Genomic DNA, 27024 nt, shown 5'->3' with positions numbered 1-27024 from the left:
ACCCCAGCCCCCGCCCCATTTCCCCCGTCTCCTGCTTTCAATTTGCTTACGCCCGCCCAAAAATTTGCTTACCTTGCCCCCCGCCTCTTCACTCCCTGCCCCCGCCTCTTCCTCCCCCGCCCCCGCCTCTTCACTCCCTGCCCCCGTCTCTTCATCCTCCGCCCCCGCCCCAACGAAAAGTGTTTATTCTGCTTCAGAGTTGAAAGTTGACTATTGCCACTATGTGCTATGCACTCTTACAGGTACGAAGTTTCTTTCAATCCAGGTCACACTACTGAGAAAAACGTGACGCGACCGCAAGGACAAAATTGGTCCTTCAGTATTAATATATACAGGCCCCCCTAACAAACGGACGCCAACATTGTCAGACGGAATGAAAACCCGTCATTCTTGTTACAAAAACAGCTAAAATTGATGAAAAAGCGGCCGAAATTGAAACCAACACAGTAATTACGGTCGCAATAGCAGATATAATGGAAACCGACATGTTTATTCTACACACAAGAACGGTCGTGACGGAAACAAGAATGGTCGATCCCGAAATAGATTGGTTATTTACGTCGCGAAACGTCTGAGAGCGAAACAAAAGCGGTTCATTCCGGTTACTGTAGTGCGAACAAGATGGCGGATGCATTAGAACGACCTGTTACGGTATGTAAATTTTTAGTGCTTGTGCCTCGAACATAAATGTAATATAGATAATATATAGTGGGTAGTACCTGATGTTGTTTTAACAATTTATTAAACCGAATTTTGTTGTGATGATAATGTTTGGTTTGCCTGTATTTCCAGCTGCCGAGTGAAGGATCGTGTATGGGATTTTTTTTACAGTTTTTACTTCATATTAACTTTGTTATTTTATTGGAATTTGCAATTTATTATTACTATCAAATTTTACCTCTTGCAAATATAAACGATCAATCATCACTGATCGCTGCAGCATGGGGGCACGAATTACACGAAATATCAGCCACACATTAAGTCAAGAGGGCGCATTTATCGCTGCTTGTATAATATCCCGTTCCACAAACCGGTTTTCATTAACATACATCATATATTCAAGGCAGACTACGTTAAAGTTAACTTACCATAACTTCAAGAGCTTTTCAAGCCGCCATGTTTTCCACGTTATGGTAACCGGAATGAATCGCTTTCGCTTCGGTCTCTGCCGTTTCGCGACGGAAATAACCGATGTTGCTTCCATTCTCCACCGTTCTATTTCGGGATTGACCGTTCTTTTGTCCGTCACGACCGTTCTTGCGTGTAGAATAAACGTGTTGGTTTCGGTTATATCTGCTATTGCGACCATAATTACTGTGTTGGTTTCAATTTTGGCCACTTTTTCATCAATTTTAGCTGTTTTTGTAAAAAGAATGACGGGTTTTCATTCCGTCTGACAACGTTGGCGTCCGTTTGTTAGGGGGGCCTGATATAGAAGATACAATGTTTCTTGTTACATTTTTTGTGTCAAGTTCACATTCTGAGGTAGTCAGCATGTGCAGAAGAGGGTTTTACATTGCAGACGCTATTTTCGAGGAGTGGAATTACACCTCTCAGCGGTAACGGTCTGTCGACGACAGACGTAATGACGTCAGCGAATGACCGATGATGTCATGACGTCCTGACGCCTCTCAGCTGTGACGTCACACGTCGCCATGTAAACGAATGTAAAACGAAAAGTGTTTATTCTGCTTCAGAGTTGAAGGTTGACTATTGCCACTATGTGCGATGCACTCTTGCAGGTACGAAGTTTCTTTCAGTCCAGGTCACAGTACCGAGAAAAATGTGACGCGACCGCAAGGAGGAGCACAAAATTGGTCCTTCAGTATTAATATATAGATGTGTGTCATAGTGAGCGTTGTTGTGAAGAAAGACAGGAATAAAATTTGGAGGCTTCTAAATTAAGATTACAATGGGAATGAGCGGACCTCTATATTTAACAGTAAGATGAGAGTGATCCCGAACATTGACCCCTCCCTCAATTTCCTCATCACAAATATGACAGGTACTGTTCTGTCTAAATTCCTTTTTCTCTTCCTTTGTTAATGGCATTGGTTTATAGGTTTTCACCATTATTTCTCTTAGTCTCATACAATCTTTTTCCAATCGTCTTACAATCTCCTCTGAGGCATCTTCCCCCCTATAAAGTTATAACTTGTTGGACTCATCACCAACAGCTGATTTTTTTTTTTTTTTGTTTTTTTTGTATACCTTGGTCGAGGCTCGTATGAGAGCTAACACACAACTCACAGCAAGGAGGCATGAGACAAGAGGGGCGGGAGTGGAAGGGACAAAACATTGGGGAACAGACACAGGTGAACTGTGGAAGGGAGAGGGATGGGGATGGGACGGGGAACATGGCGAGGGGAAGATGGACATTAAAGGGACTTTCAGGAAGGAAAGCAGGAGAATTGAAGGAAGTGGGCTTGGGTGGATTATCGGGGGTAGAAAAGATCGAGGATTTGGATGGGGGAAGATAAGAGGTGGTGGTGAACAGCTGTTTTGAAAGCCTGAAGGGAAGAATGGGAAAGAATAGAGTGAGGAAGTTTATTCCAAAGGCGGGAAAAAAAGAGGAATGAAAGAGTGAAGATGAGCAGTGATTCGTGATTTTGGTAGTTTTACCAGAAGGGGGTTGTTGGCGGACCTTGAGCGCCCTGCGGAAATGTGGTTGGGACAAATCGCAGAGAGAGCAGGGGGGGCAAGGCTGGAGAGGAGTCGGTAGAAGACAGAAAGACCACCGACCAACCTGCGGTGATTGAGTGAGAGGCCCAAAGACTCAGCTTCATTGCGGGAGATGCCAATGATCTTAAAAGCCCTGGTTTCGACAGCGTGAAGTCGAGAAAGGTGGGAGGCAGGAGCACCAGCCCAGAGGGAGAGCAGTACTCCATCAGGCTACGGACAAAAGCTTTGTAAGTGGTCAGGAGCTCAAGAGGGCCGAGGAAGGACTTTGCACGACGGAGGATTCCCAGTCGGCGACTGGCTTTTGAGGCAAGGTTGGAAATGTGACTTTCCCAGGAAAGGTCATGGCAGATAGTGAGACCCAGAAGCTTGAAAGAAAAGACTTCTTCCAGAGGATTGTTGAGAAAGTGGATGGGGGGTTTTGTAAACGGTCCTTTCGAAGAGACATAGTGAGAGTGTGAGATTTGTCTGGATTGAAAGACATGTTCCACGTGTTGGACCAGTTTGTGATTTTATCCAGATCTGCAGTGAGTGAAGAAGCTGCTGCTTGCCGGGCTGAGGGATGACAGATGGTACGGCAGAGGGTTGAGTCATCGGCAAAGAGAAATAGAGGATTTTCCAGAGAGTCCGAGAGATCATTGATGAAAACCAGAAAAAGAACAGGGCCCAGAACGCTACCTTGAGGAACTCCAGCCTGCACAGGAAGAGGAGATGAAAGAACTCCATTTAGGGCCACACGTTGACTGCGACAGGAGAGGAAGTCTGCGAGCCATGAGTGGAGATGGCCTTGAATACCATGGGCAGAGAGTTTGGTGAGTAGGGCAGGGTGCCAGACTGTGTCAAAAGCACGTGATATGTCCAGGGATACGGCTCGGATTTCCTGTCTGGCATTGAGGACCTCCATCCATTGATGGGAGAGCAGTAGCAGCATATCTAGGGTAGAGTGACCTGGTCTGAAACCAAATTGATGATTGGAAATCAAGCCATTGGAGAAGAGGAAGGATTTCATGTCTGGAGCGATGATGGATTCCATAACCTTGCTGATGATTGGGAGAAGGCTGATTGGTCTATAGTTACAGGGATCTGTTTTTGCACCTTTTTTATGCAGGGCAGTGATGTTAGCAGATTTCCAAGCAGATGGCAGATGACCTTGGGAAAATGAGAGGGTGAATAGAACAGAGAGAGGGTGAGCAAGAGCAGAAGAGCAGGCTTTGAGGACACGTGGGCTGATGCCGTCTGGACCGGTTGCAGAATCTGACTTGAGGTTTGAAAGCAAGCTCTCCACCTTGTCAGGAGAAAAGGATACAGAGTCCAGGGACAGTTGGGTGCGACTGGGTAAAGTGGGTAGAGATAGTGATGGGTTTGGGACACAAGATTTAGCTGCAAACACCGAGTTTAGACATTCAGCTTTATCACGTGTGGAATCAGCAGTGCGGCCATTTGAGGTAAGGGAGGGGATGGAGGGGGAACATACACCAGAAACAGATTTGATTAAACGCCACCAGGATTTTGAGGAGGGAGAGAGGTTTGAGAGTTCAGACTTGAGATGAGAAAGATGTTGTTTTCTGGCTCTCCTGAGGGTAGCTACACACTTGTTCCGAGCTTTGTGGAAAGAACTGAGATTGCCCTCAGTTGGGTTTGCTTTCCATGAGGCAAAGGCAAGTTGTTTCAGGACAACTGCCTCGCCACAAGCTTCAGTAAACCAAGGGCGGGAGGAAGGGTAAGACAACTGAACACGAGAGGGGATAAATCTGTGCATGAGGGAGAGCAAGTTTCTTTGAAAGAATTCCCAGGATGAGTTGATGTTTGAGAAAGTAGTGATAGGAGACCAGTCTGTAAGTTTGATGGCTGCTCGGAGACCCTGCCAGTCGGCTTGAGTGAAATGCCAGACTCGACGGCGGTGAGGTGGTTCTCTGATAACAGCCAGAGAGATGTCCACTTTAATAAGGACGTGGTCAGAAGAACCAATTGGAGCGAAGGAAGAGCAGCAGATATTGTCAGGGAAATTTGTCAAAATCAGATCCAGAAGAGATGGAGTACCATTGGTTGAGATCCGGGTCGGGAAGTTGACCGATTGAGTCAGTCCCAATGAGTCACAGAAAGCTTTTGCTGATGTCCCATGGCAGGTGAGAGAGGTACCCACACCTAGCCAACTGGCGTGATGACAATTGAAGTCGCCACATAAGAGGAAGAGAGAGTTTGGATGAGAAGATAGAAGATGGTCCATGTTTTCGGAGAGTGAGGTGTAGATGGAGTCATCACTGTTCGGTGGACGGTACAGTACACATATAAACATGAGGTGGGAGTGGAGGGGAAGCCGAAGCCAGAGGTATTCCTGGGGGTGTGGGGGAGTGAGAGCAGTGCAGGGAGAGTGAGGAATAGAGTCTTTGATGAAGAGAGCAACACCTCCACCAGGACGAGGCTCAGGTCTGTCATACCGTAAGAGGGAGTAACCAGGGAGAGATACTTGGGAGTCAGACACGTCTTGGGAGAGGAAAGTTTCTGTTAGGCAGATAATGTCTGGTTTGTCAGTGGCAACCTGCATGGAAAGATCTGAAAGGTTTGAGCGAAGGCCCCGGATATTTGAGGTCCACACTTTTAATGAAGAGGTAGGGGAGGAGGCTTTTGGTGCAGGAGGTGGAGGGGGCGGGGGAGGGTCGGACGAGGGACGAGGGGGGAGGTAAGGAGGGTTGCTGAAGGAGTGTGGGGTATTGCAGAATAGCGAGGGAGGGGCCGAATGAGGAGGAAAAGGCTCTGTGGTGCTGTGAGAGAGGGGGGACAAGAGACAAGGAAGATGGCAGTTGAGGATTTGAGAAGGTGGAGTGAAGAGATGGAGGTGAGAGGGCAGTGGAGGGAGGCAGGTTGGTGGATGAGAGGGGGGGCAACTTAGAGAAGGAAGAGTGAGGGGGATGAAAGGTGGGAGAAAGGTGAGGGGGGAATTTTTGAAAGAGGTGAGAGGGAGGCTTGGAGGGAGAAGAGTGGGATGGTTGCTTTGAGAGTGAGAGTGAGGGGTGAGGGGGGTGAGTTGGCACTGAAGTTGGAAAAAAAGATTTTATATAATAACAGAAACCACAAGGAGTATGTTTTTGGTATATATTTGTGTATGATTTATTTGGATTTGGAGAAACAGTATCTATCTTTTCAAGGATACTTTCAAAATCAGCATATATCACAAACGGATGTTTTATAGATTTGTTAAAATCTTTGAATGATATGTTTGAACCTGCTTTTAGTAAATTGATTACGGTTTATTTATGATTACTACAATATATCGAATGTTTATTTAATCGTTCTTTTGTGTGAAAGGAGTTGAGACATCTCTTACAAGGATACGTTTTACATTTTCTCTCAAATATTTGTTATTTGGTTAATCTTGAGAAATTTTTGATGAAAGCATAATGTGATTTTTCCTTTAAAGTAAAGTGGAGAAGGTCAATGTGTGTTTCATCATTTTTATAGTTGTTTGAAATTTTTAATATCTGAACTTTGTTTGTATCCGTTAATCCATATACATTAACAGATAGGTTATTCATTTTCTCAAATTTAGGATTATCTCTCAATGACATTGGAAACTTGAAATCTTTAACATTTAATGTATTCTCATATTTCTTATAATGTTCAACCCTTTCAGAATTCCATTGTGGAGGATGAAAGTGAGCAAGAACAGACCATAGAAAACATTTATTATCTTTGTTTTGAATATTAACAACCGCTCTCTTGAGTTTTATCTCTTTTGGTAAATCAAAATAAGAAGAAGCTTGAAGAGGATCTGATTTTAAGATGTGTATATCTGAAAAGATTATTTTTGTGATAGTAAATCCACGAACCTGCTACAGTGTTATCAACATCTTGTTCTTGTCTCTGGACATCATCGTAAACATCACATCTTACAAAATCTGGAAATGATGAGATAAAGTGTGGGTTTGTCCTCATTTCGGGAGAAGTTTCATCGTCTTGTCTTACCATTTTCAATTTTACCCCCATATAAAACTTAAAAGTTTTCATTTCACTTAATGTGTTTTTAATTATAGTTTCAATACTTTGTTGAACCATATCAACAGCTTCCATGATTGAAGATGATCCAGGGTCTTGAAAATGAAACAATCTTATTTTTATATGCCCTTTAAATGCCCCATCAATGTTTTCAATGGAGAATTTAGCTTCCCTTTTTTCATTGTTCTTGTGTTTACGTGATTGAAGATGTCTATTATAATTATTTTTAAGAATATCATTATCACATCTATCACAATGTTTTGTTTCTTGGTCAAGTGGAGATATTTGATGAAATAGATTAAATGTGTGTTTGTTGGTTTGAAGGTGTTTTTTATAATATTAATATTCGTGATTAAAATCATTGCAGTACGTTGTATTCACCATATTTATATAATAAAACTTTGCTTAAACAAATTTTCTTGATGAAAATTTCGTTTAAGTTATAGGTGAACTGTGCTTAAAACCATTTTATCCTCCAACTTTTTTCACTTAATAAATACAATGCTTCAAGACACAAAAGACAAGTTTCAATCAATCTCTTCATTTGTTAAAGATTCTGAGAAATATGTCAAGGATGTAAAATTGAACAAAGATAAATATAACAACTATTGGATAAAAACAATTCTGGTGAATAATATGAGTTCTTCAATTTCCTTCAGTGGAAGAGCTTTTAGTGTATCTGGAAGAACATCAATTAATGTATCTCTAACAAAAGTTTCTCCTCTCCTTCTGGAAATATATTCAAAACTAGAAAAAGCAATGAAACAAGAAAAAGTATCAAAAAATAAAAACCCTATGGATGAAGCTTTAGAAAGAAAAGATAAGACCATCTGTAATATGCAAGGAGAAATTTGTATTTTTTTCAAAAACCCGAAAGATGTAAATCCTGATGAAATAAAGGATGTTAATATATCAGGTATAATGACATTTCGTTCAATAGCAGTTTCAGATCATTTTAAAATTCCCTTTAATATAAAAAATGTTATAGTTGAATCTGGTAATGAAAAAAAGTATATCGATATCAATGGTAATGTTGTTTCTACTGATGAAATATGAGTCAGTATTCAACTGAAGATTTTAAAGATTATGAGAGTGATTATGATCGTTATGAAAGTAGTTTTATAGATGATTCCGAAGATGAATTTTAGTTTAAGTAAAGTTTTACTTTATAAATATGATCGATTTTGAGCCTATTGAATTCCCTGATTCTCCAAATGACAAATTTGAGATTTGTCCTGCGTGTGAAAGACGGCGATTAAACACAGAGTCAAAAGCCTATACACAATGTATATTCTGTGATTTTCTTCTAATTAATGATAATAATAAATATAAAAAGGAAAATAATTCATTTAGATTTACACCAAAAATGAATTACTTTACAAAATTGATTAGAGAAATGAATGTAAAGTATGAGGGTGATAACACACCTTTCCTTACAAGGGAAGAAACTGAACATATTAGAGAAATGTTCAAGGGATTGTTGTTATATATTATTCATGGATGTGATTTTCAGGGAAATATCAACACAAGATATTGCATAAATAAAATAATGGATTAACTTGAAATTAAACCTGAACTTAGGATAAAATATCGAGTTTCTAAAAAAGCCAATAATAAATTAAATAACCTGTTTTCCAAATATATAAATGAATGATTTCTTACCCATTTGGGAAAATAGGATAAAATTTAACAATCATAAAAATCTTCAAAATTCATTAAGATGCCTCAAAGTTGGTTCAAGCAGATGTGGAAAAACCTGCTTACTTTTGAAGATGCTCCTCACTCCCAACTTTTTAGATTATGATAATTCAATAATTTTCACAAAGTCGAGTTTTCAACCATAGTATCAACTACTTTCACAAGGTTTTAATGCTGGTCTTCAAAAAGAAGATATAATCGGTTTATTTAAACTTCAAAAAAACCTAAATGATTATAACATTGAAGATATAATACAAGTATTTTGTGATACACAGAGATGTATGAAGAAATCAAAACCGATAACTTGTATTCTTAGTGATAATACGGATGATATACCGTCTCCCCAAGATTTGGATAAATCAAAAAAGAACCTTGTTATCTTTGATGATTGTGTTCATGAGAGAAACCAAACGGTAATGGACAGCTACTACACAAGAGGGAGACATTCTTTTTGTAATTGTATTTATCTTAGTCAATCGTACTTTCAACTTTCTCGTCGTTCCATCAGAAACAATGCTAATACTTTTATTTTATTCAAGTTAAATTCAATAGATTCAATAATTGTTCTACATTATGCAGTAAAAAGGAATTTGGGGATTATATGAAGCACACGACTGAAAAATAAAAATATATTGTTGTGAAACAAGATGTGATATTAAGGGATATATTTTTTTGTTTTATAAACAATTACATATATGTGACAACTATTATTATAAATATTGTGGGTAAATCTGCTTCTGGAAAAAAACTTTCATCAATCAAGATTCTTGTATAGTACAAATGAGAATATTGTAAATTTACTTAAAAAAACACCCCGTGATACGCATTGTATCAACAACAACGAGAGCAATAAGACCTGGAGAAGTAAAAGGTAAAGATTATCACTATATTTCAGTGGAGGAACATATGCGATTGAGGAATGAAGGTAAAATATTTGAGGAGGTTTCTCTTGGTACAACAAAATATTCACATTGTAAGAGTGAGTTAAAGAAACTAAAATCTGGTGGTCTTGGGATATTAGAAACTAATCCAGAAGGAACGAGACAAATTATTAAACATCTGAGCGGGGTGAAGATTTTATCATTCGGTTTTGATGTTGATGAAGAAACTCAACGCAAACGTATGAAAAGCAGAGATGCAAGTATTAGTGAAGAAGAAATGACAACTCATATTAATGTTAATAAAGAATTTGATGAAATATTTAAAGAAAAGGATTTATTTGAACACATATACTTGGATGATGAAGAAAATGAAAATTTCCCTGTTGATCTTTACAATTCATGAAATGATATTTTCCAATAAATAAATGGATGCGAAAGAAAGAGCAAGAAGATTTAAGGAACATCAAGAGTTGGTTTCAAAAGTTGTAAAACAACGGCAAGAGAGAAAGAAGAAACGCAGACAGAAACTAACGGGTGAAGAAGCATTTGAAAGAAAACAAGAGAAATTTTTTAAACCACTTTTAAAAACTTCCCAAGAAAAAAATTGTACATGTTTCCACAGTTCCCACAATATAAGATACTCCTAGAAAACTTCAAATGTTAAAAGATTTTAGTCAAATGACGGAGGAAGAATGAGAGCATATAGGAGAATTAGAATATGATTATGAAGGATTATTTCAACAACTGGGAGAGATTAATCACCCCCTGATTATATTGTTAATGCTCTTCAAAACAATGAATATTCAGCGGAATCAAAAACCAAAGCAAGACTCATTTCAACAGAACAGCCAGCAATATTTCATCTTGTTCAAGAAAAGGTATTGATATTGAATGATGAATTAAGGTTCTTGAGGTCCCTGTTAAACTAACTCCGAGATTAATGTTTCTTCTCACAAAAGATGGAAGACAAGCTTCAACTGTGAGGGATGAATCAAAGTATTTTGATGAACCATTGGAAAAGAAAAACAATCATCCTTGTCTTAAATTAAAATAAATAAATAAATAAAACAGCAACCTTTCTCCCGACATACGCACAAGTCCCGATTCTTCTTCTTCTTCTTCTTCCTCCTTCTGCCGGCACACCATCTTTCTTCTACTTGAGCTGACCCACTCTCACCACCACCTTCACAATTTCTTCCTACAACCTCACATTCCCGAATCTTACCTAATCTTCAAAAATCCATCAAAAAAATAATAATTTCCCTGTATCCTTCCTAACTGTATACACCTCTTGTAACCACGTGTCTCTCTACCCTCTTCCCGATACTTTTCATCGATCCATCAGCTTCATTCCTCGTTTACCGTTCCAAATTCACCATACACCTCCACAAATTTACTTCAACCTTTCCTTTTCCGAATCTTATGCAATCCTTATTAAAAATAAACAAAGAAATAAATATATTCACTTTTTACGAAACACCTCCCACAACCACGTTCTTCTCCCGTAACCACATGATCTGTTTCCACATTCTGCGTTTACTGATCCAAATTCACCATTCACCTCATAATTTTTTCTTCAACCTTTCCTTTACCTAATCGGAGGAAAACTCTTTCAAAAAATAATTATAGTAAAAATAAAAACGATCTTTTATCATGCTTCATCTTCCTCTTTCACACGTGTGACATTCAATACCGTATCATAATTCACGACTCTTTTTCTACTTCAACAGACTGCTCTCAATTCGACCTCTCCTTCATACCATGTCTAAAAAAATCCAACTGTTACAACATTTCTTCTTTCCATTCTCTTAACTCGCCTTCATTGCATCCCTCAAGAAATGTCTTCAATCGCATTTCCAAACGAAAAATTGTAAAAACCGCAATTTGCTATGCTTGTTCGCTTTCAATCAACCATTTTTTTTTCCAACTTCAGTGCTAATTCACCCCTCTCACCCCTCCCTCTCAAAGCAACCATCACACTCTTCTCCCTCCAAGCTTCCCTCCCAACTTTCTCAAAAAATCCCCCCTCACCTTTCTCCCTCAACTCTCCCCGCTCACCCTTCTCCCGCCATTCACCCCCCTCACTCACCCTTCTCAAAGTTCCCCCCCCCCACCACTCACATCCACAAAGCTTCCTCCTTCCGCTGCCCTCTCACCCCATCTCATCCCTCCACCCACTCAAATCCTCAACTGCCTTCTGCCCCCTCTCATATTACCCCCCACTGCACCTCAACCCAGCACCACAGAGCCTTTTCTCCTCTTCATCCGCCTCCCTCCCTCGCTTTTCTGCAATCCCCCACACTCTTTCAACAACTCTCCTAACTTCCCCCCACCCCCTCCTCCCTTGTCCTCCCCTTCCCCTCCCCTCCCATCCCCTGCACCCAAAGCCTCCTCCCATCCCTCTTCATTAATAGTGTGGACCTCAAATATCTGGGGCCTTCGCTCAAACCTTACAGATCTTTCCATACAGGTTGCCACTGACAAAACAGACATAATCTGTCTAACAGAAACTTTCCTCCCGCAAGAATGTCTCTGACTCCCTCGTATCTCTCCCTGGTATGACAGACCTGATCCTCATCCTGGTGGAGGAGTTGCTCTCTTCATTAAAGACTCTATTCCTCACTCTCTATGCACTGCCCTCACTCCCCCACACCCCAGGAATACCTCTGGCTATGGCTTCCCCTCCACTCCCACCTCATGTTTATATGTGTACTGTACCGTCCACCAAACAGAGATGACTCTATTTACATCTCACTGTCCAAAAACATGGACCAACCTCTATCTTCTCATCTGAACTCTCTCTTCCTCATATGTGGTGACTTCAATTGTCATCATGCCAATTGGCTGGGCATGGGTACCTCTCCATGTGCCATGGCCTTTCAGCAAAAGACTTCTGCCACTCATTGGGATTGACTCAATTGGTCAACTTCTCGACCCGAATCTCAACCAACCTCTACGTGCAACTTCTCAAACTCCATCTCTTCTGGATCTGATTTTGACAAATTTCCCTGAAAATATCTGCTGTTCTTCCTCCGCTCCAATCGGTTTTTCTGACCACATGCTTTTCAAAGTAGACATCTCCCTGGCTGTTATCAGAGAACCACCTCAACGCCACTGAGTCTGGCATTTCACTTAGGCCGACTGGCAGGGTCTCCAAGCAGCCATCAAACTTCTAGACTGGTCTCCCATTGCTACTTTCTTCAACAACTCATCCTGGGAATTCTTTCAAAGAAACTTGCTCTCTCTCATGCACAGATTTATCCCCTCTTGTCTTCAGTTGCCCTACCCTTCCTCCCGCACATGGTTCACTGAAGCTTGTGTTGAGGCAATTGTCCTGAAACAACTTTCCTTTGCTTCATGGAAAGCAAATCCAACTGAGGGTAATCTCAGTTCCTTCCATGAAGCTCGGAACAAGTGTGTGTCTACCCTCAGGAGAGCAAGAAAATATCATCTTTTGAAGCTCAAGTATGAACTCTTAAACCTCGCTCCCTCTTCCAAATCCTGGTGGCGTCTAATCAGATCTGTTTCTGGTGTGTTCCCCCTCCTTCCCCTTCCTTACCTCAAATGGCCGCACTGTTGACACCGCACGTGAAAAGGCTAAATGCCTAAACTCGGTGTTTGCATCGAAATCCTGTGACCGAAACCCTTCACTTTCTGTACACACCTTACCCAGTCGCACCCAACTGTCCCTGGACTCTGTGTCCTTTTCTTCTGATAAAGTGGAGGCTTGCTGTCAAACTTTGCCCCAGATTCTACAACCGGTCCAGACGGCATCACCCAACATGGCCTAAAAACCTGCTCCTCTGCTCTTGCTCACTCTCTCTGTTCTATTCACCCTCTCATTTCCTCAAGGTCATCTGCCATCTTTTTGGAAATCAGCAAACATTACCGACATGCATAAAAAAGGTACAAAAACAGATCCCTGCAAAAAAAGACCAATCAGCCTTCTCTCAATCATCAGCAAGGTTATGGAATCCATCATCGTTTCAGACATTAAATCCTTCCTCTTCTCCAATGGCTTGATTTCCGATCATCAATTTGTTTTCAGACCAGGTCACTCTCCTCTGGATATGCTGCTTCTGCTCTCCAAACAATGGATGGAGGTACTCAATGCCAAACATGAAATCACAGCCATATCCCTGGACTTATTGTGTGCTTTTGATGTCTGGCACCCCGCCCTGCTCACCAAACTCTCTTCCTATGGTATCCACGGCCATCTCCACTCATGACTCGCAGACTTCCTCTCCTGTCGCAGCCAACGTGTGGCCCTAAATGGAGTTCTCTCATCCACTCTTCCGGTCCAGGCTGAAGTTCCTCAAGGCAGTGTTCTGGGTCCTGTTCTTTTTATGGTTTTCATCAATGATCTCTCCAACTCTCTGGAAAATCCTCTTTATCTCTTTGCTGATGACTCCACCCTCTGCCGTACCATCTGTCATCCCTCAGACTGGCAAGCAGCAGCTGCTTCGCTCTCTGCAGTTCTGGGTAAAATCACCAACTGGGCTAACACGTGGAACATGTCTTTCAATCCTGACAAATGTCACACTCTCATTATGTCTCTCCGAAAGGACCATTTGGAACCCCCCCCCCAACCACATCTACTTTCTCAACAATCAGCTGGAAGAAGTCCTTTTATTCAAGCTTCTGGGTCTCACTATCTGCCATTATCTTTTCTGTGAAAGCCACATTTCCAACCTGGCCTCCAAGGCCAGTCGCCGACTGGGAATCCTCCATCGTGCAAAGTCCTTCCTTGGCCCACCTGAGCTCCTGACCACATACAAAACTTTCATCCGCAGCCTGGTGGAGTACTGCTCTCCCCTCTGGACTGGTGCTCCTGCCTCTCAGCTTTCTCGGCTTCACGCTGTGGAAATCAAGGCATTTAGGATCATTGGTATCTCCCACGGTGAGGCTGAGTGTTTGGGTCTCTCACTCTCTCACCGCAGGCAGGTCAGTGGTCTTTCTGTCTTCCACCGTCTCCTCTCCGGTCTCACCCCCCCCCCCCACGTTCTGTCTACGATATGTCCACCCCATCTTTTTCGCAGGGCACTTAATTTCCGCCAGCAACCCCTTTCTGATAAAACTACCAAAATCATGAATCGCTGCTGACCTTCACTCTTTCATTCCTCTGTTTTCCTGCCTCTGGAATAAATTTCCACACTCTTTTCAATCCCATTCTTCCCTCCAGGCCTTCAAAACAGCTGTTCACAACCACCTCTTATCTTCGCCCATCCAAAACCTCGATCCTTCCTTCCCCCATTGATCCACCCCAAACCCACCTCCTTCAAATTCCCTGCTTTCCTTCCTGAAAGTCCCTGTAATGACCATCTTGTACACCCCATGTTCCCCACCCCATCCCTCTCCTTTCCACAGATCTCCTAATGTCTTAGTTCCCCACTGTTTTGTCCTTCCTTCTCCCGCCCCTCTTGTCTCATGCCCCCCTTGCTCTGCGTTGTGTGTTAGCTCTCGTATGAGCCTTGACAATGTATGCAAAAATATAAATAAAAATTAAAAATGCAGTTTTGGGAGAAAACATTCTCTATTTTAGGTGCTCTACATTTTTCTTGCCTTCTCTATTTTGTTTGTTGTGATTTTTGGTAATGGTGAAATTCCCTCTGAAGTTATGTTCGGGTAAGAAGCGTCTTGTAACATCGAGGCAGCTTGTTCCGAATGTAATGCTTTGACACAACACTGTTTCCATGGAGAAATGTTTTATTTTCTCTCTTTAAGGAAAACCTCAAATCAGTGATTTTAATGCAATATTTATTTCCCTTTTTAATAGTATGGAATGTGACACAAGATTGCCAATGTATGAAACACAATACTGCTTGCATTTAATAAAAGTTCTTTTTCCCAGATGTATTTGTGAAAGTTGAAGTGAAAACCGAGCACGACATTGATGCCCACCTTGATCTCCCAGAACCAAATGACTCTGAAGCTTCTTTCTGCAAGAGCCATCCCTATGAAGGTTTCTGTCAATACCTCCACATGTTGTTTCAGACATTTTGATGATGGACTCTGTTGTGAAGAAGAAAAAAAAACCCCCCTACGTTTTGATTTTATTGCTTTCAGAAATAACCACGATTGTAAATCAACTTCTCAAACATCCATTGTCCCTTTCATCATTCGGTGAAATATTTTAGTCAACAATAATGTACCTTGTTTTATTTTGTTATCCTAAATTTGTACGATTGTTAATTCTCATTGAGCTTTTATTGGACACTTTTGGTTGATTTATTTTACAAGTTTGTTTGTGAACTTGGCTCGTGGGATAGTGGGGTGACAGAAAAATACGGCAACAAATTGACAAGCAAATTTCGGATCTCTTCAACTTCCAGGACCTTTTCACTTCATTATTGCGATCTTGGTATTTGGTCATTTTCTTGATTTATATGTTGTTTTTGGCCAAAATCGCTGGGTATTTAATGTAATAAATTCATTTTAAAAATTTGATTTTAATGTAGTTAATGTATTTAATAATAAATAAATTCATTGAGCATGACATATTCATTCTCTTTGCAAACCCTACCTCCTCCGCTGACTTTTCTAACACCCCCACACACACAAAATTTTCTCTCTGTCTGTCTCTCTGAACACACACACACACACACACACACACACACACACACACACACACACACACACACACACACACACACACACGCACGCACGCACACACACACACACACACACACACACACACACACACACACACACACACACACACACACACACACACACACACACACACACACACACACACACACACACACACACACACACACACACACACACACACACACACACACACACACACACACACACACACACACACACTCACACACACACGCAAAAACATGAAAACATGGAAAGCCATTTATAGACCAGGAATATATGAGTCTTTTTCAGCTGTTTCGATGTTTTGTTCAATGGTTTGCCCAGTAAAGACACAATCATCTTCAGAATTAAAGATGTATCTGTGTCTTCCAAATCAGTGGAGAAGCGCACAAGCGAAGTGGCAGAAAACATCAAACAACAGACTGTGACATTAAAAGGTGCAATGCTATTTTGTGTCATGCTTGAGAGTGTGGATTTCAATGACACGATGGTTAGCAGTTGTGAGATACTGTGATTCAGACAGAGAAGAGGTATGTTGCCTAATACCCATGCACGGCACAACAAAAGGGGAGGATGTAGTGGAGACGTTTGTAAATCATTTTGAAGAAAGAGGAATTGACATCGGAAAATATACTTTCTGTGACAACCGATGGTGCCCCTGCTCCGGTCAGAAAACAGGGGGGATTTGTAAAGATCATCGAGGATCAAATTGTCCACTCGACGGTAAATTTTCATTGTATTGTTACGGCCACGGGTACTGAGACACTAGTTTGTTACTCAGGAGGTTTAATCCCCGTTTGTCCTCGGAAGAGCCTGACTTGGGGCCATCGCTCACAATTAACTTTGTGGTACGGTGAGTTGCTTTAGAACCACGAATGCCACCCAGTTAACCACGAGTTCTCGTGTCCACTGTCGAATTATGCCATTTAACTGGAGGTCACGTGGTTACCTGAACGGGGAGCGCACCCTCGGCAAAGCACCAATATTATCTGATTAGATTTTAATTAGGGCAGCCGAGCGTTTTAACCGGTTCTGTAAAATTGGGAAGTGCCTTTAAGAGCACAGTCTTGCTGTGAAAATGAGGAAGTATTCTGTGCCCATGTCTCTCATGGTTATATCTTAAATCATCAGAACACGAACAGAACAAAGTTTCGTGGAAAGCAAGCAAAAACAACTTTTAATAAAAAGAATATATTTTAAACGTAAGTTTTATATAAAAGAAATGATAAAATCTTTATTTCAGCCCTCACACCCAAACCCAGCCAAAAAAATCTCAGTCATTTCTTTTATGAGACACACCCTGAAAAACCCATTGTTTTCACATTTCATTGACGTCATCAACTTGCCTATTTAATACCAACTTGCCTCATATGTTTTATTTTGAATATGGAGCATTCAGATTTTTACTACAACCTTGCAGATCAATCGTTTTCACAAGATGAGAGGTGAGATACTTGTTTTATATTGAATTTTATACATTCATTATTTGTTGTTTTATACAGAATGAAATCACTATACGACTAATATTTATTGTGTGTATATATATATATATATATATATATATATATATATATATATATATATATATATATATATATATATATATATATATATATATATATATATATATATATATATATATATATATATATATACCTGGTGTTGGCGCAGTGGATAGGGCAGTGGCTTGGGATCCAAAAGGTCCTGAGTTCAAGCCCTGTTGGGCCACTGAATTAATACACCAGGGGGTTGACTCAGCCTGTCATCCTTCCGAGGTCGGCGAAATTAGTACCAGTGTACTGGGCCGGTGTATACCCCGGTTAAAATAGGTGTACCATATCCCTGTGTCGTAAGAGGCGACCAGGGTTGCGTCAGGAAGGGCATCCGGCGTAAAACATGTGCCAAATCACTATGCGGATCATATGGATGATCCGCTGTGGCGACCCCTAACGGGAGCAGCCGAAAGAAGAAGAAGAAGAAGATATATATATATATATATATATATATATATATATATATATATATATATATATATATATATATTTTGTTACGGCAGTGGAAATTCGCAATACACCATAAAGGTTCCTTAGATCAGTTATGACGCTAAGTTTATGTGCAGATAGGTCCCCACCATTGCTTAAAGGGGATCCTTCGTGTTCACCGGGCTGCGACTCTTTGAGATAGCCGTTTTTCTTTTCTATCATTATTTTGAGCCACCATTGCAACAAACCTCCACACAAACAACCGCCACCACTAACTATGCCACAACGCCAAACACGCTCACACCACCCCCACAACCACCACCACCAACGTCGCTCTCAACAACCGCTTCCGAATGGCAGAACAAAAAGCACTCGTGAAGCCTGTGGGGTTTTTTTCCCGCCTGATTCTCCTGCCTGTTCTTCCCCGCGCTTGGTATGGGGGAGGTGTGATCCGAGCGGGGGTCAAAGGTCATGTGAAGGAGGGGTCTGATTTTGGGGGAATAATTCCCTGGCCCCGAGCCAAAACTGACTTCCTCGTCCCTCGCACGGCACGGGGAGGGGGGAGCGAGAAAGCACGCCCCTTTTTGGGAGGCTTCCAGAAGGGAGGTGGAGCCAGAAATGGGGCGGGGCAAAGGGCGGAGCCCCGCTTTACAAAAGGCGAACAGACGCGAGGCTCGGGGTCTCTTCTCGGTTCATGCTGGCTCGTTCGTTCGTGGTCTCGTGGCGTTGGTCACCCCTTGGGCTTCTCTTCTCCCTCCCTTCGTTTGGACCTCTTCGTTTGGACTCTTCGTTTTGGGCTTCTCTCTCTCTGGTCCTGAAGCCCCTTCTGCCCTTCGGTCTTTTGCTTGTTTGGTCATGGGTCGTGGAAGCACCAGCAGCAACGCCGGAGAGAGCTCGCTGACCACGCCAGGGGCCCGAGGTCAGGCGCGGCTACGCAAGGCCGTGTGGAGTCGACGTCGCGACCTGCCCACCATCGCGCCACGAGGGCGCGGGTAAGACCCTTCGGTCTCACGGGGCCCGTTCGGTCCTCCAGGTGCCATGCCATAAAGGTTTACGAACCCCGTCTACCTCCCTGCCTATGGGGAGGGTTTTCCTGTTGTTTTGTATGCATGCTGTGGCGCCGTGTCCCGCCAAGTAGAAACTGTGTAAGTAATTGTGCATGTAAATTGATCCTTGCTTATGGTCGGTCGTATTGCTTTTGTTTTTTATTTCTTGCTTGTAAAGTGCATGATTCCTTGCTTGTGTTGTGTGTGCAATATGTGCTTTAAATAAATATCCTTGTGTGAAAGGTATCCCGTTCGTCGTCTTTTTCCCTTTTGAAAGTGCCATCTTGAGTCGCGGAATAAATTAGTAGAGGGTTTCAAACACCCGGTCAAGAAGAATCTGATCCGTCAAGGTTGGCGATAACACCGCTCGGTTATCCCTGTAGTACGGAATGAACCGCTTAAGCGGTTCGTGTCCTAAGCCGACCTGCGGCGTGGTGCAACCCCTCGGTAGGTTACCCGCGCGGGTATTTAGGTATATCGACATTCAGCGATTCACCCTATTTCGCACGGGTAGAATGCGGACTGGGTTGTGGTGAGGTTAAACCCCCACCCGTGACTGGCTCCTGGCGGTAGTTCCAGGAGGGTCACGACTGAATTGTCCGTCCGGTGGGTGACGTGGTCACGATTAGAGTTACGTGGCCGATCGCACGCCAGGCGGGCCAGAATTCGTAACAATATAGAAACAGTAGACTACTCGTAAGTCGGCAGTGTGTAACTCATCACTTTGCCTTAGCTGGCAGCGTCAAAAAGTCCTGAATTTATCTAAAGTTAAATCCCTTTGAATAAAGTTTGTAAGTCGTCACTTCGTCTAAGTTGTCAGATGTTGTCCGTTCCCACGTAATGGAAACTCATGTAAATTACCACGCCAAACTCGTCACACGGAACTGCTGCCTCGTGAGAAGCCCAATTTCATGGAATCGTGATGTGCGCTCATTGGTTTACACCGCCAGTGATAGGCTATTTATAACTGCTGCGTTCAGCTCAGTCAGCGACCATGGTGGTCGCTGGCTCAGTGTGTGGCCAGGCTAGGCCATGAAGCTGGGTATTGAGTACTGTATTGGGTATTACGCAAGACGGGGTCATAAGCCGTGGTCGTCGTGACGACAGTTGTCATTCTACTTTGGATATGTACACACGTTGATCGCACTGCAGGCAAGACGATGGCAACTAAGCGTAAGCTTACAACTAAAACCTACCAATAAAAATATGACATTATCAAGTTTTGCGAGGCAAACCAACTGATGAAGAAAACAGCCATAGCTGAAAAGTTCGACATCAAACGCCAGACATTGAACGATATCTTGAAGAATAAGGGCAAGATATTTGGACAAGTGGAGAAGATCGCGAGGCCGGTGGTAAGTGTGAAATGCGTGAAATGTGTGTCCTTTGAAGATGTCGATGACGTGCTCATCATCTGGTTTCAGCAAATTCCATCTTTGCTTGATCACTTTCCAACTCACCAATGAACCCCAACCTATGCCCCGAGGATTGTGTTTGCGTTTAGGTGCAATAGCCGGCTTAGAGATTGTTGCGCCCTCTCACACGTACGTGTCCAGGCCACGCGCGACTTCATCCTTCACCCCACAGTCATCAGGAATGTTCGCATACGCGTAAGTCATCACACGTCTAAGTCGTCACTTTTTTCTCGGTCCCGATGGTGACGACTTACGAGTAGTCGACTGTATATATATATATATATGTATGTATATATATATATATATATATATATATATATATATATATATATATATATATATATATATATATATATATATATATATATAGTTGCGGATTCGCGCCCGCCGGCGTGCGAACGGCCACGTAACTCGAATCGCGGAACGTCGCCCACCGGACGGACAATCCCGTCGTGACCCTCTCGGACTAACGCCGGGAACTAGTCACGGGTGGGCCTTTCGGCCTCACCACGATCGTGCCAATCGGCCCCCCGCGTGGGATAGGGTTGCTCGCCAAATTCGACCTCCCTCAGTACTCACACGGAGGGTAGACCGGGCGATCGCAACTCGCCGCAGGTCGACTTCGGACACGGGCCACTTTAAGCGACCCGTTCCGTACTATCGGGATAACCGAGCGGTGTTATCGTCGGCCTCGACGGTTCCGATTAATTATTGGGCGTATTTAGCCCACGACCAACCCTTTACGTGAAGTAAGATGGAGATTCAATAAAGGAAAAGACGAAGCGAAACGGGAAAACAGTTCAACATAAAGCACATTTATTCCGCGGCAAACGGAAAGCACACATATACAATTATACACCAAAAGCAAATGTAAAAGAAGAAGAAACACACAATAATGCACAAAAAGCAAATGTAAAAGCAAAACACCATGCAGATCTACCACCGACTACCGAGCACACGGCAACACTTATACAGTTTTACTTCACAGACGGCGCCGACAACACATATACTCAAAGCAAAAGAAAAAGGGACCACCCTCCACTATGAGGGGGCAGACGGGCCTGGGGCCGAGACCGCGTCGAGCCTACCCGTCTGGTGATGAGCCGCAAAATGGCGGTGGCGCCCCGATTCCGCGGGCCTCGCGGACAGTGTCTGGTATGGGGTGGGAACGGGGCCCCTTTCTCGCACTATCTCAGCGCGGGGGGAAACAGGAGGGGGTTGTTGATGCTCGGGGGAAGGAGGATATCTCGCTGGCTCGGGTCCCGCGACGAGCGTCTCCACCGCGACCTCGGTCGCGTTACCGGCCTCTCCTCTCCGCAGCTCCCCGACTCTGACACGAGCGCCCTCTCGACTGCCTTCGCCGCCGCCACCTCTCCAACTCTCCCACTCTCCACAGCTCCGTCCAACTGCTTTCTCCGACTCTTCTCTTGACTGACTCTTCCCAACTCAACTGCCTTTTTGGCGAGCGAACGCGGCCCTTTATAGCCCCCGGGGCCTCGCTCCTTCACCTTCGACCCTTTACCTATGGCTGGCTCCCCATTGGATAGAGGAAAAGTGGGCGTGAATGCTTTTTGATCCATGAATCTGTATATAGCGATTATACTCCGACGCACCTGGAGGCGGGGCCAAATCGCCCCACGCTCGCCGATAGGACGGAACAGAAGTGGGCGTGAGTCGTTTTTGATCCGATTGCTTCGGAAAGGCTGGTGTTTTTGCACCCGCTGCTCGGTGCGTGCCCTGCACGAGTCCAGGATCGGCGCCCACAAGCGGCGCGGGAATGGCGGTGATGCGATGGTTGCGAGAGCGAGATGTGACGGCAAGGGTCGTGGCTGTTGTTGTGAAGTGGCGTTGCGGTTGGTGGTTGTTGTGTGATGGCTGTTGAGACGTGGTTGGTGGTGGTAGTAATGGTAGTAATGGCGGCTGGTCCAAAATAAAGATAGTAAAAGAAAAACGGCTATCTAGAAGGGTCGCAGCCCGAATGAATGACATTTATTCCCTCTAAACAACGGGTTTGGGCCTAACTACACATATACTTACAGAGATATCTCACCTAAGGGACCTGAATGGTGGTTTGCGAATTTCGTCAACCACAACAATATATATATATATATATATATATATATATATATATATATATATATATATATATATATATATATATATATATACACATATACAGTAGACTAGGCGTAAGTCGGCAGCGTGTAACTCGTCGCTTTGCCTAATTCGGCAGCGTCAAAAAGTCCCGAATTTATCTCATGTTAAATCGACTTACAGACTTTGAATAAAGTCTGTAAGTCGTCATCTCTAAGTTGTCACTTCGTCTAAGTCATCAGATGTTGTCCGTTCCCGCGTAATGCAAACTCAGGTAAATTACCACGCCTAACTCGTCACACGGAACTTCTACCTCGTGAGAATCCCGATTTCATGGAATCGTGATTCGCGCTCATTGGTTTACACTGCCAGTGATAGGCTATTTATAACTGCGCTGCGTTCAGCTCAGTCAGCGTGCCGTCCCACATGCATCTGAAGAGGTAGACAGGCTGCGCAATGCAGTCTCTGGCGAAGGAGTAAAGGATCGATCGAGCTTCGTGTTGAAGTCCGACCATGGTCACTTTTGACTTGTTCTGTACATCACCACACTCACTTTCACATAGGTATTGAGTGGTAGTCATCACAATGACTGTGTGTCATGTAATTTGTTGATGGTGTATGAGTTTTCATTCCATATGAAAACTCATTCTACATTAATTCCAATGAATGAATTCTAACAGCCATTCATTCCACATTTGTCGATGGTCATATACCATCACTGATGGTATGAGTTGTCTTACAGTTGTTCATTATCTTTACTTTTGATAAAGTGATTCATGAATTCCATCTTTGCTTGATCACTTTCCAACTCACAAATGAACCCCCACTTATGCCCCCGAGGATTGTGTTTCCCTTTTGGTACAATATCCGGCTTCGAGATTGTTGCGCCCTCTCACACGTACGTGTCCAGGCCACGCGCGACTTCATCCTTCACCCCACAGTCATCATGAATGTTCGCATACGCATAAGTCGTCACATGTCTAAGTCGTCACTTTTTTCTCGGTGCGGATGGTGACGACTTACGCCTAGTCTACTGTATATGTATATATTGTTACGGCTGTGGAAATTCGCATTACACCATAAAGGGTCCTCAGGTGAGATATCTCTGTAGGTACTTGTGTAGTTAGCCCAAACCCGTTGTATAGAGGGAATTTATTTGATTCATTCGGGCTGCGATCCTTCAGTTAGTCGTTTTTCTTTCTCCATCTTTTATTTCAAACAAACAAAAACCACCAACGATGATGGTGGGCTTTTCCCGCCTGTTTCTCCCGTTTGAGTTCCCCGCGCTTGGTGTGACGGAAGGGGGAAGGGCAGCTCGCCACCGATTGGTGGATGAACAGCGTGAGGCGGTCGGGGTGAGGGAACGCCCCTTTTCAAGAACCTCCTCGAAGGAGGGTGGAGCCGAGAACGGGGCGGAGCGAAGGGCAGAGCCCCGCGCTATAAAAGACGGACACGGGCGGAGCGTTCTCTCTCTTCCTCCTCTTTCTTCCTCCACTCTCTTCCTCCTCCTCCTCCTCTTCCTCTTCGCTCGTCTGCATGTGGTTGTTGCTGTTGGTGGTTAGTTCGTCTCCAAGTTCTTCAGATAGTTTTCCTACGAGTCCAGCTGGAGGGAGTCGAGTCGGCGCATCCTCGTCCTGGGCCCTGTCGCCGTCTACAGCGGGAGAGGGCGAGCCTTCTGCCAGGTGCCAGAAGCCCCGTTCGTGGCGCGGAGCGGCTGCACGTGCCGGCGCGAGGTGCGAGTCGCAGACCACATCGGGGGAGGCTCGGATTCGAGGTCAAGGATGCGACGCTGGACGACGCGTGCAGGGAAGTTGCAACTTTCTCTTTTCCTTTGGGTTCGTGTAAATGACCGTGGGTGGCGCCTGTCCTTGAAGTAAAACTGGTTAAGTGTTGCCGTGTGTCGGGTTTTGTCGAGACATCTCTTTTGCCTGTGATTGTGTATACGTGCCATTTCTTGACTTGCTTTTGCTTTATTGTACATGATGATTGTGACTGTATACGTGCCTTCCGTGCTGGTCTGCGTGTGCAATTAAACGTGCTTGTGTGAACTTGTTCCCCGTTTCGCTGCGTCCTTTCCTTCGTTTGAATTTCTATCTTGCATCACGTAAGGGGTTCGTAGTGGGTTTAAAACGCCCGGTAATTAATCGGAACCGTCAAGGCCGACGATAACACCGCTCGGTTATCACTGTAGCACGGAACGGACCGCTTAAGCGGTTCATGTCTGGAGTCAGCCTGTGGCGTGGTACGATCGCCTGGTCGACCACTCGCGCAGGTACTTAGGTTGATCGAATTTGGCGAGCAACACTATCCTGCGTGGGTGGGCAATTGGCACGATCGTGGTGAGGTTAAACCCCCACCCGTGACTAGCTCCCGGCGTTGTTCCGAGAGGGTCACGACTGAATTGTCCGTTCCGGTGGGCGAGGCGGCCGCCATTCGAGTCGAGCGGCCGATCGCACGCCGGCGGGCACGAATTCGTAACAATATATATTTTTTTCTAATAGGTTGTCCCCAATAAGAACATCGTTGATAACTGATCTGGAAACTGAGGCCTTTGCATATCATGACGAGTGGCAAAAAATGAATGACTTCCTTAAAGAGATTCAATCGTTCAGAAGAGAATTGAATGACATTATTGTTGGCTGGAAAGAAGTCCTCTCACGTCCTCTGACCTTGAATGAGTCGAGTCAAAGGTGAGAAATTATCCCTCTGTCTCTCTGTGTGTGTGTGTGTGTGTGTGTGTGTGTGTGTGTGTGTGTGTGTGTGTGTGTGTGTGTGTGTGTGTGTGTGTGTGTGTGTGTGTGTGTGTGTGTGTGCATGTGTATGCGTGTGTCTTTGTGTGTGTTTGTGTGTGTGTCTCTCTGTCTCTGTCTTTGTCTCTCTGTCTCTGTCTTTGTCTCTCTGTCTCTCTCTCTCCCTCTGTCGCTATCTCTATCTCTGTCTCTATGTCTCTGTCTATATCTCTCTTGAGTGTTGACTCATTATTATTATTATTATTATTATTATTATTATTATTATTATTATTTTTTTCAGTTTGAACACCTGTCTGGATGAACCAAACACACAACTTAATCTTCTGGAGGAATCTGACATGACACTCAATCTTCTGAAGGTAAGTATTATATTTATTATTTTATTAATATCATAATATAATCATCTTTATATACCCTAATTGTTCTTCCCTTTTTGTTTTGAACAGAACATGTTGACCGAGTTTCAAAATCACAAACCATCAGACTGCTGCGAAAGAAGACTGTTCAATGTTTGTAATCTTGTTTTATTATACAGGTAGTCGTCGACTTGCGACCGCAATTGGTTCTGACCAATCGGTCGTAAGTCGACTTGGTCATAAGTCGAACAACGTATATTTTACATACACAAAAAAGGGCTACTTTACATGGTCGTAAAGTGGTCGTAAAGTCGAACAGTCGTAAGTCGCATAGGTCGTAAGTCGACGACTACCTGTATATGCTTTCCGTATAATTATCTGATTTTGAATTACAAAAAAAGAATAAAGGAAATATAAATGGGGAGGGGGTAGGGTTAAGGTTGGGGGGTAAGTGCGCTCCCCCAACGACCCACCACCCCCCTCATCCCTCTCCCCTCCCCTCCCCTCCCCGTGTGTGTGTGTGTGGGGGGTGGGATGAGGGGGGTGGTGGGTCAAAGGTGGGGGTGCACAGGGGGTGGGGCTTGTGTGGGTGGGTGGAGCTTGTGAGGGTGGGGCTTGCGTGGGTGGGTGAAGCTTGTGTGGGTGAAGCTTGTGAGGGTGGGGCTTGTGAGGGTGGGGCTTGTGTGGGTAGGTGGGGCTTATGTGGATGTGGCATGTGTGGGTGGAGCAATTTTTTTGAATTAAATAAACATGTTGTGCGTGGGAACTAATAAACTAATCATGAATTATGTGGATATGATGGATGTGGATTTAGCTTATGTGGATGGGGTTTGCGTGGGTGTGGTTTGCATGGATGTGGCTTATGTGGGTGGGGTTTGCATGGATGTGGCTTATGTGGGTGGGGCTTGTGTGGATGTGGCTTGCTTGGATGTGGCTTTTGTGGGTTGGGTTTGCGTGGGTGGGGCTTGTGTGGGCGGAGTCAAAAAGGGGTGGAGTTAAAGGGGTGGAGTCAAAAAATTTTCAATTTATCTTTGTCTTTTGTAATTCCTGTGAATAAAATGAACTGAAAATCTCTTCCCCCTTTAAATCACATAATTTGTCAGTCCAAGGAACTGTTTCTATCACATCAACAATTTTAAAAAGTTCATTTGTCCACCGCTTTGTATAACCTTTTTCAAAATGAGATTTCCACCTATACTATATATTCTTACCATATCACCAACTTTGAACTTAGGTTTTCTGACATTAATCTCTTTTTCATATTCAAATTTTGGAAATGTTTTTGATGGTTTGGTATTCGTTGAGGTGTGAATCGTATCATTATACTTATCTACAATATCCTGAATAAAAGATGATCATTGTTAAGAACTGAGTTGGGTGAATTTTTTTATATAGTCTCTCTTTTAAAGTGCGATTGAAGCGCTCAATAACAACCGCTTTTCCTTCATGAAAGGTACTGTATAATGTAATGCTGTTATTTTTTAGAGAATTCATAAATGTCTTGTTATAGAACTCTCT

The 27024-nt window shown here is 43.5% G+C and overlaps 1 protein-coding gene and 1 long non-coding RNA gene across 2 annotated transcripts in view; both read left to right on the top strand.

The window, feature by feature from the left end:
* LOC147009398 (uncharacterized) overlaps positions 1-27024 on the top strand; it is a 97964-nt gene that overhangs the window by 15640 nt on the left and 55300 nt on the right. The window contains 1 exon segment of the mRNA XM_085862190.1: positions 15103-15213. Coding sequence (XP_085718316.1) covers positions 15103-15213 — 111 coding nt within the window.
* Positions 22493-25941, top strand: LOC147009399 (uncharacterized). The gene is made up of 3 exons (XR_015052872.1): positions 22493-25090; positions 25431-25509; positions 25597-25941. It is a non-coding gene; the product is annotated as an uncharacterized LOC147009399 (long non-coding RNA).

This window comes from Eptatretus burgeri, chromosome 17 (genome assembly GCF_056783735.1).
Source record: "Eptatretus burgeri isolate ZD-2024b chromosome 17, Ebu_testis_v1, whole genome shotgun sequence".
Lineage (NCBI taxonomy): Eukaryota > Metazoa > Chordata > Myxini > Myxiniformes > Myxinidae > Eptatretus > Eptatretus burgeri.
The sequence above is the reverse complement of the archived record's forward strand: the minus strand, read 5'-3'. Positions and strand labels throughout refer to the sequence as shown.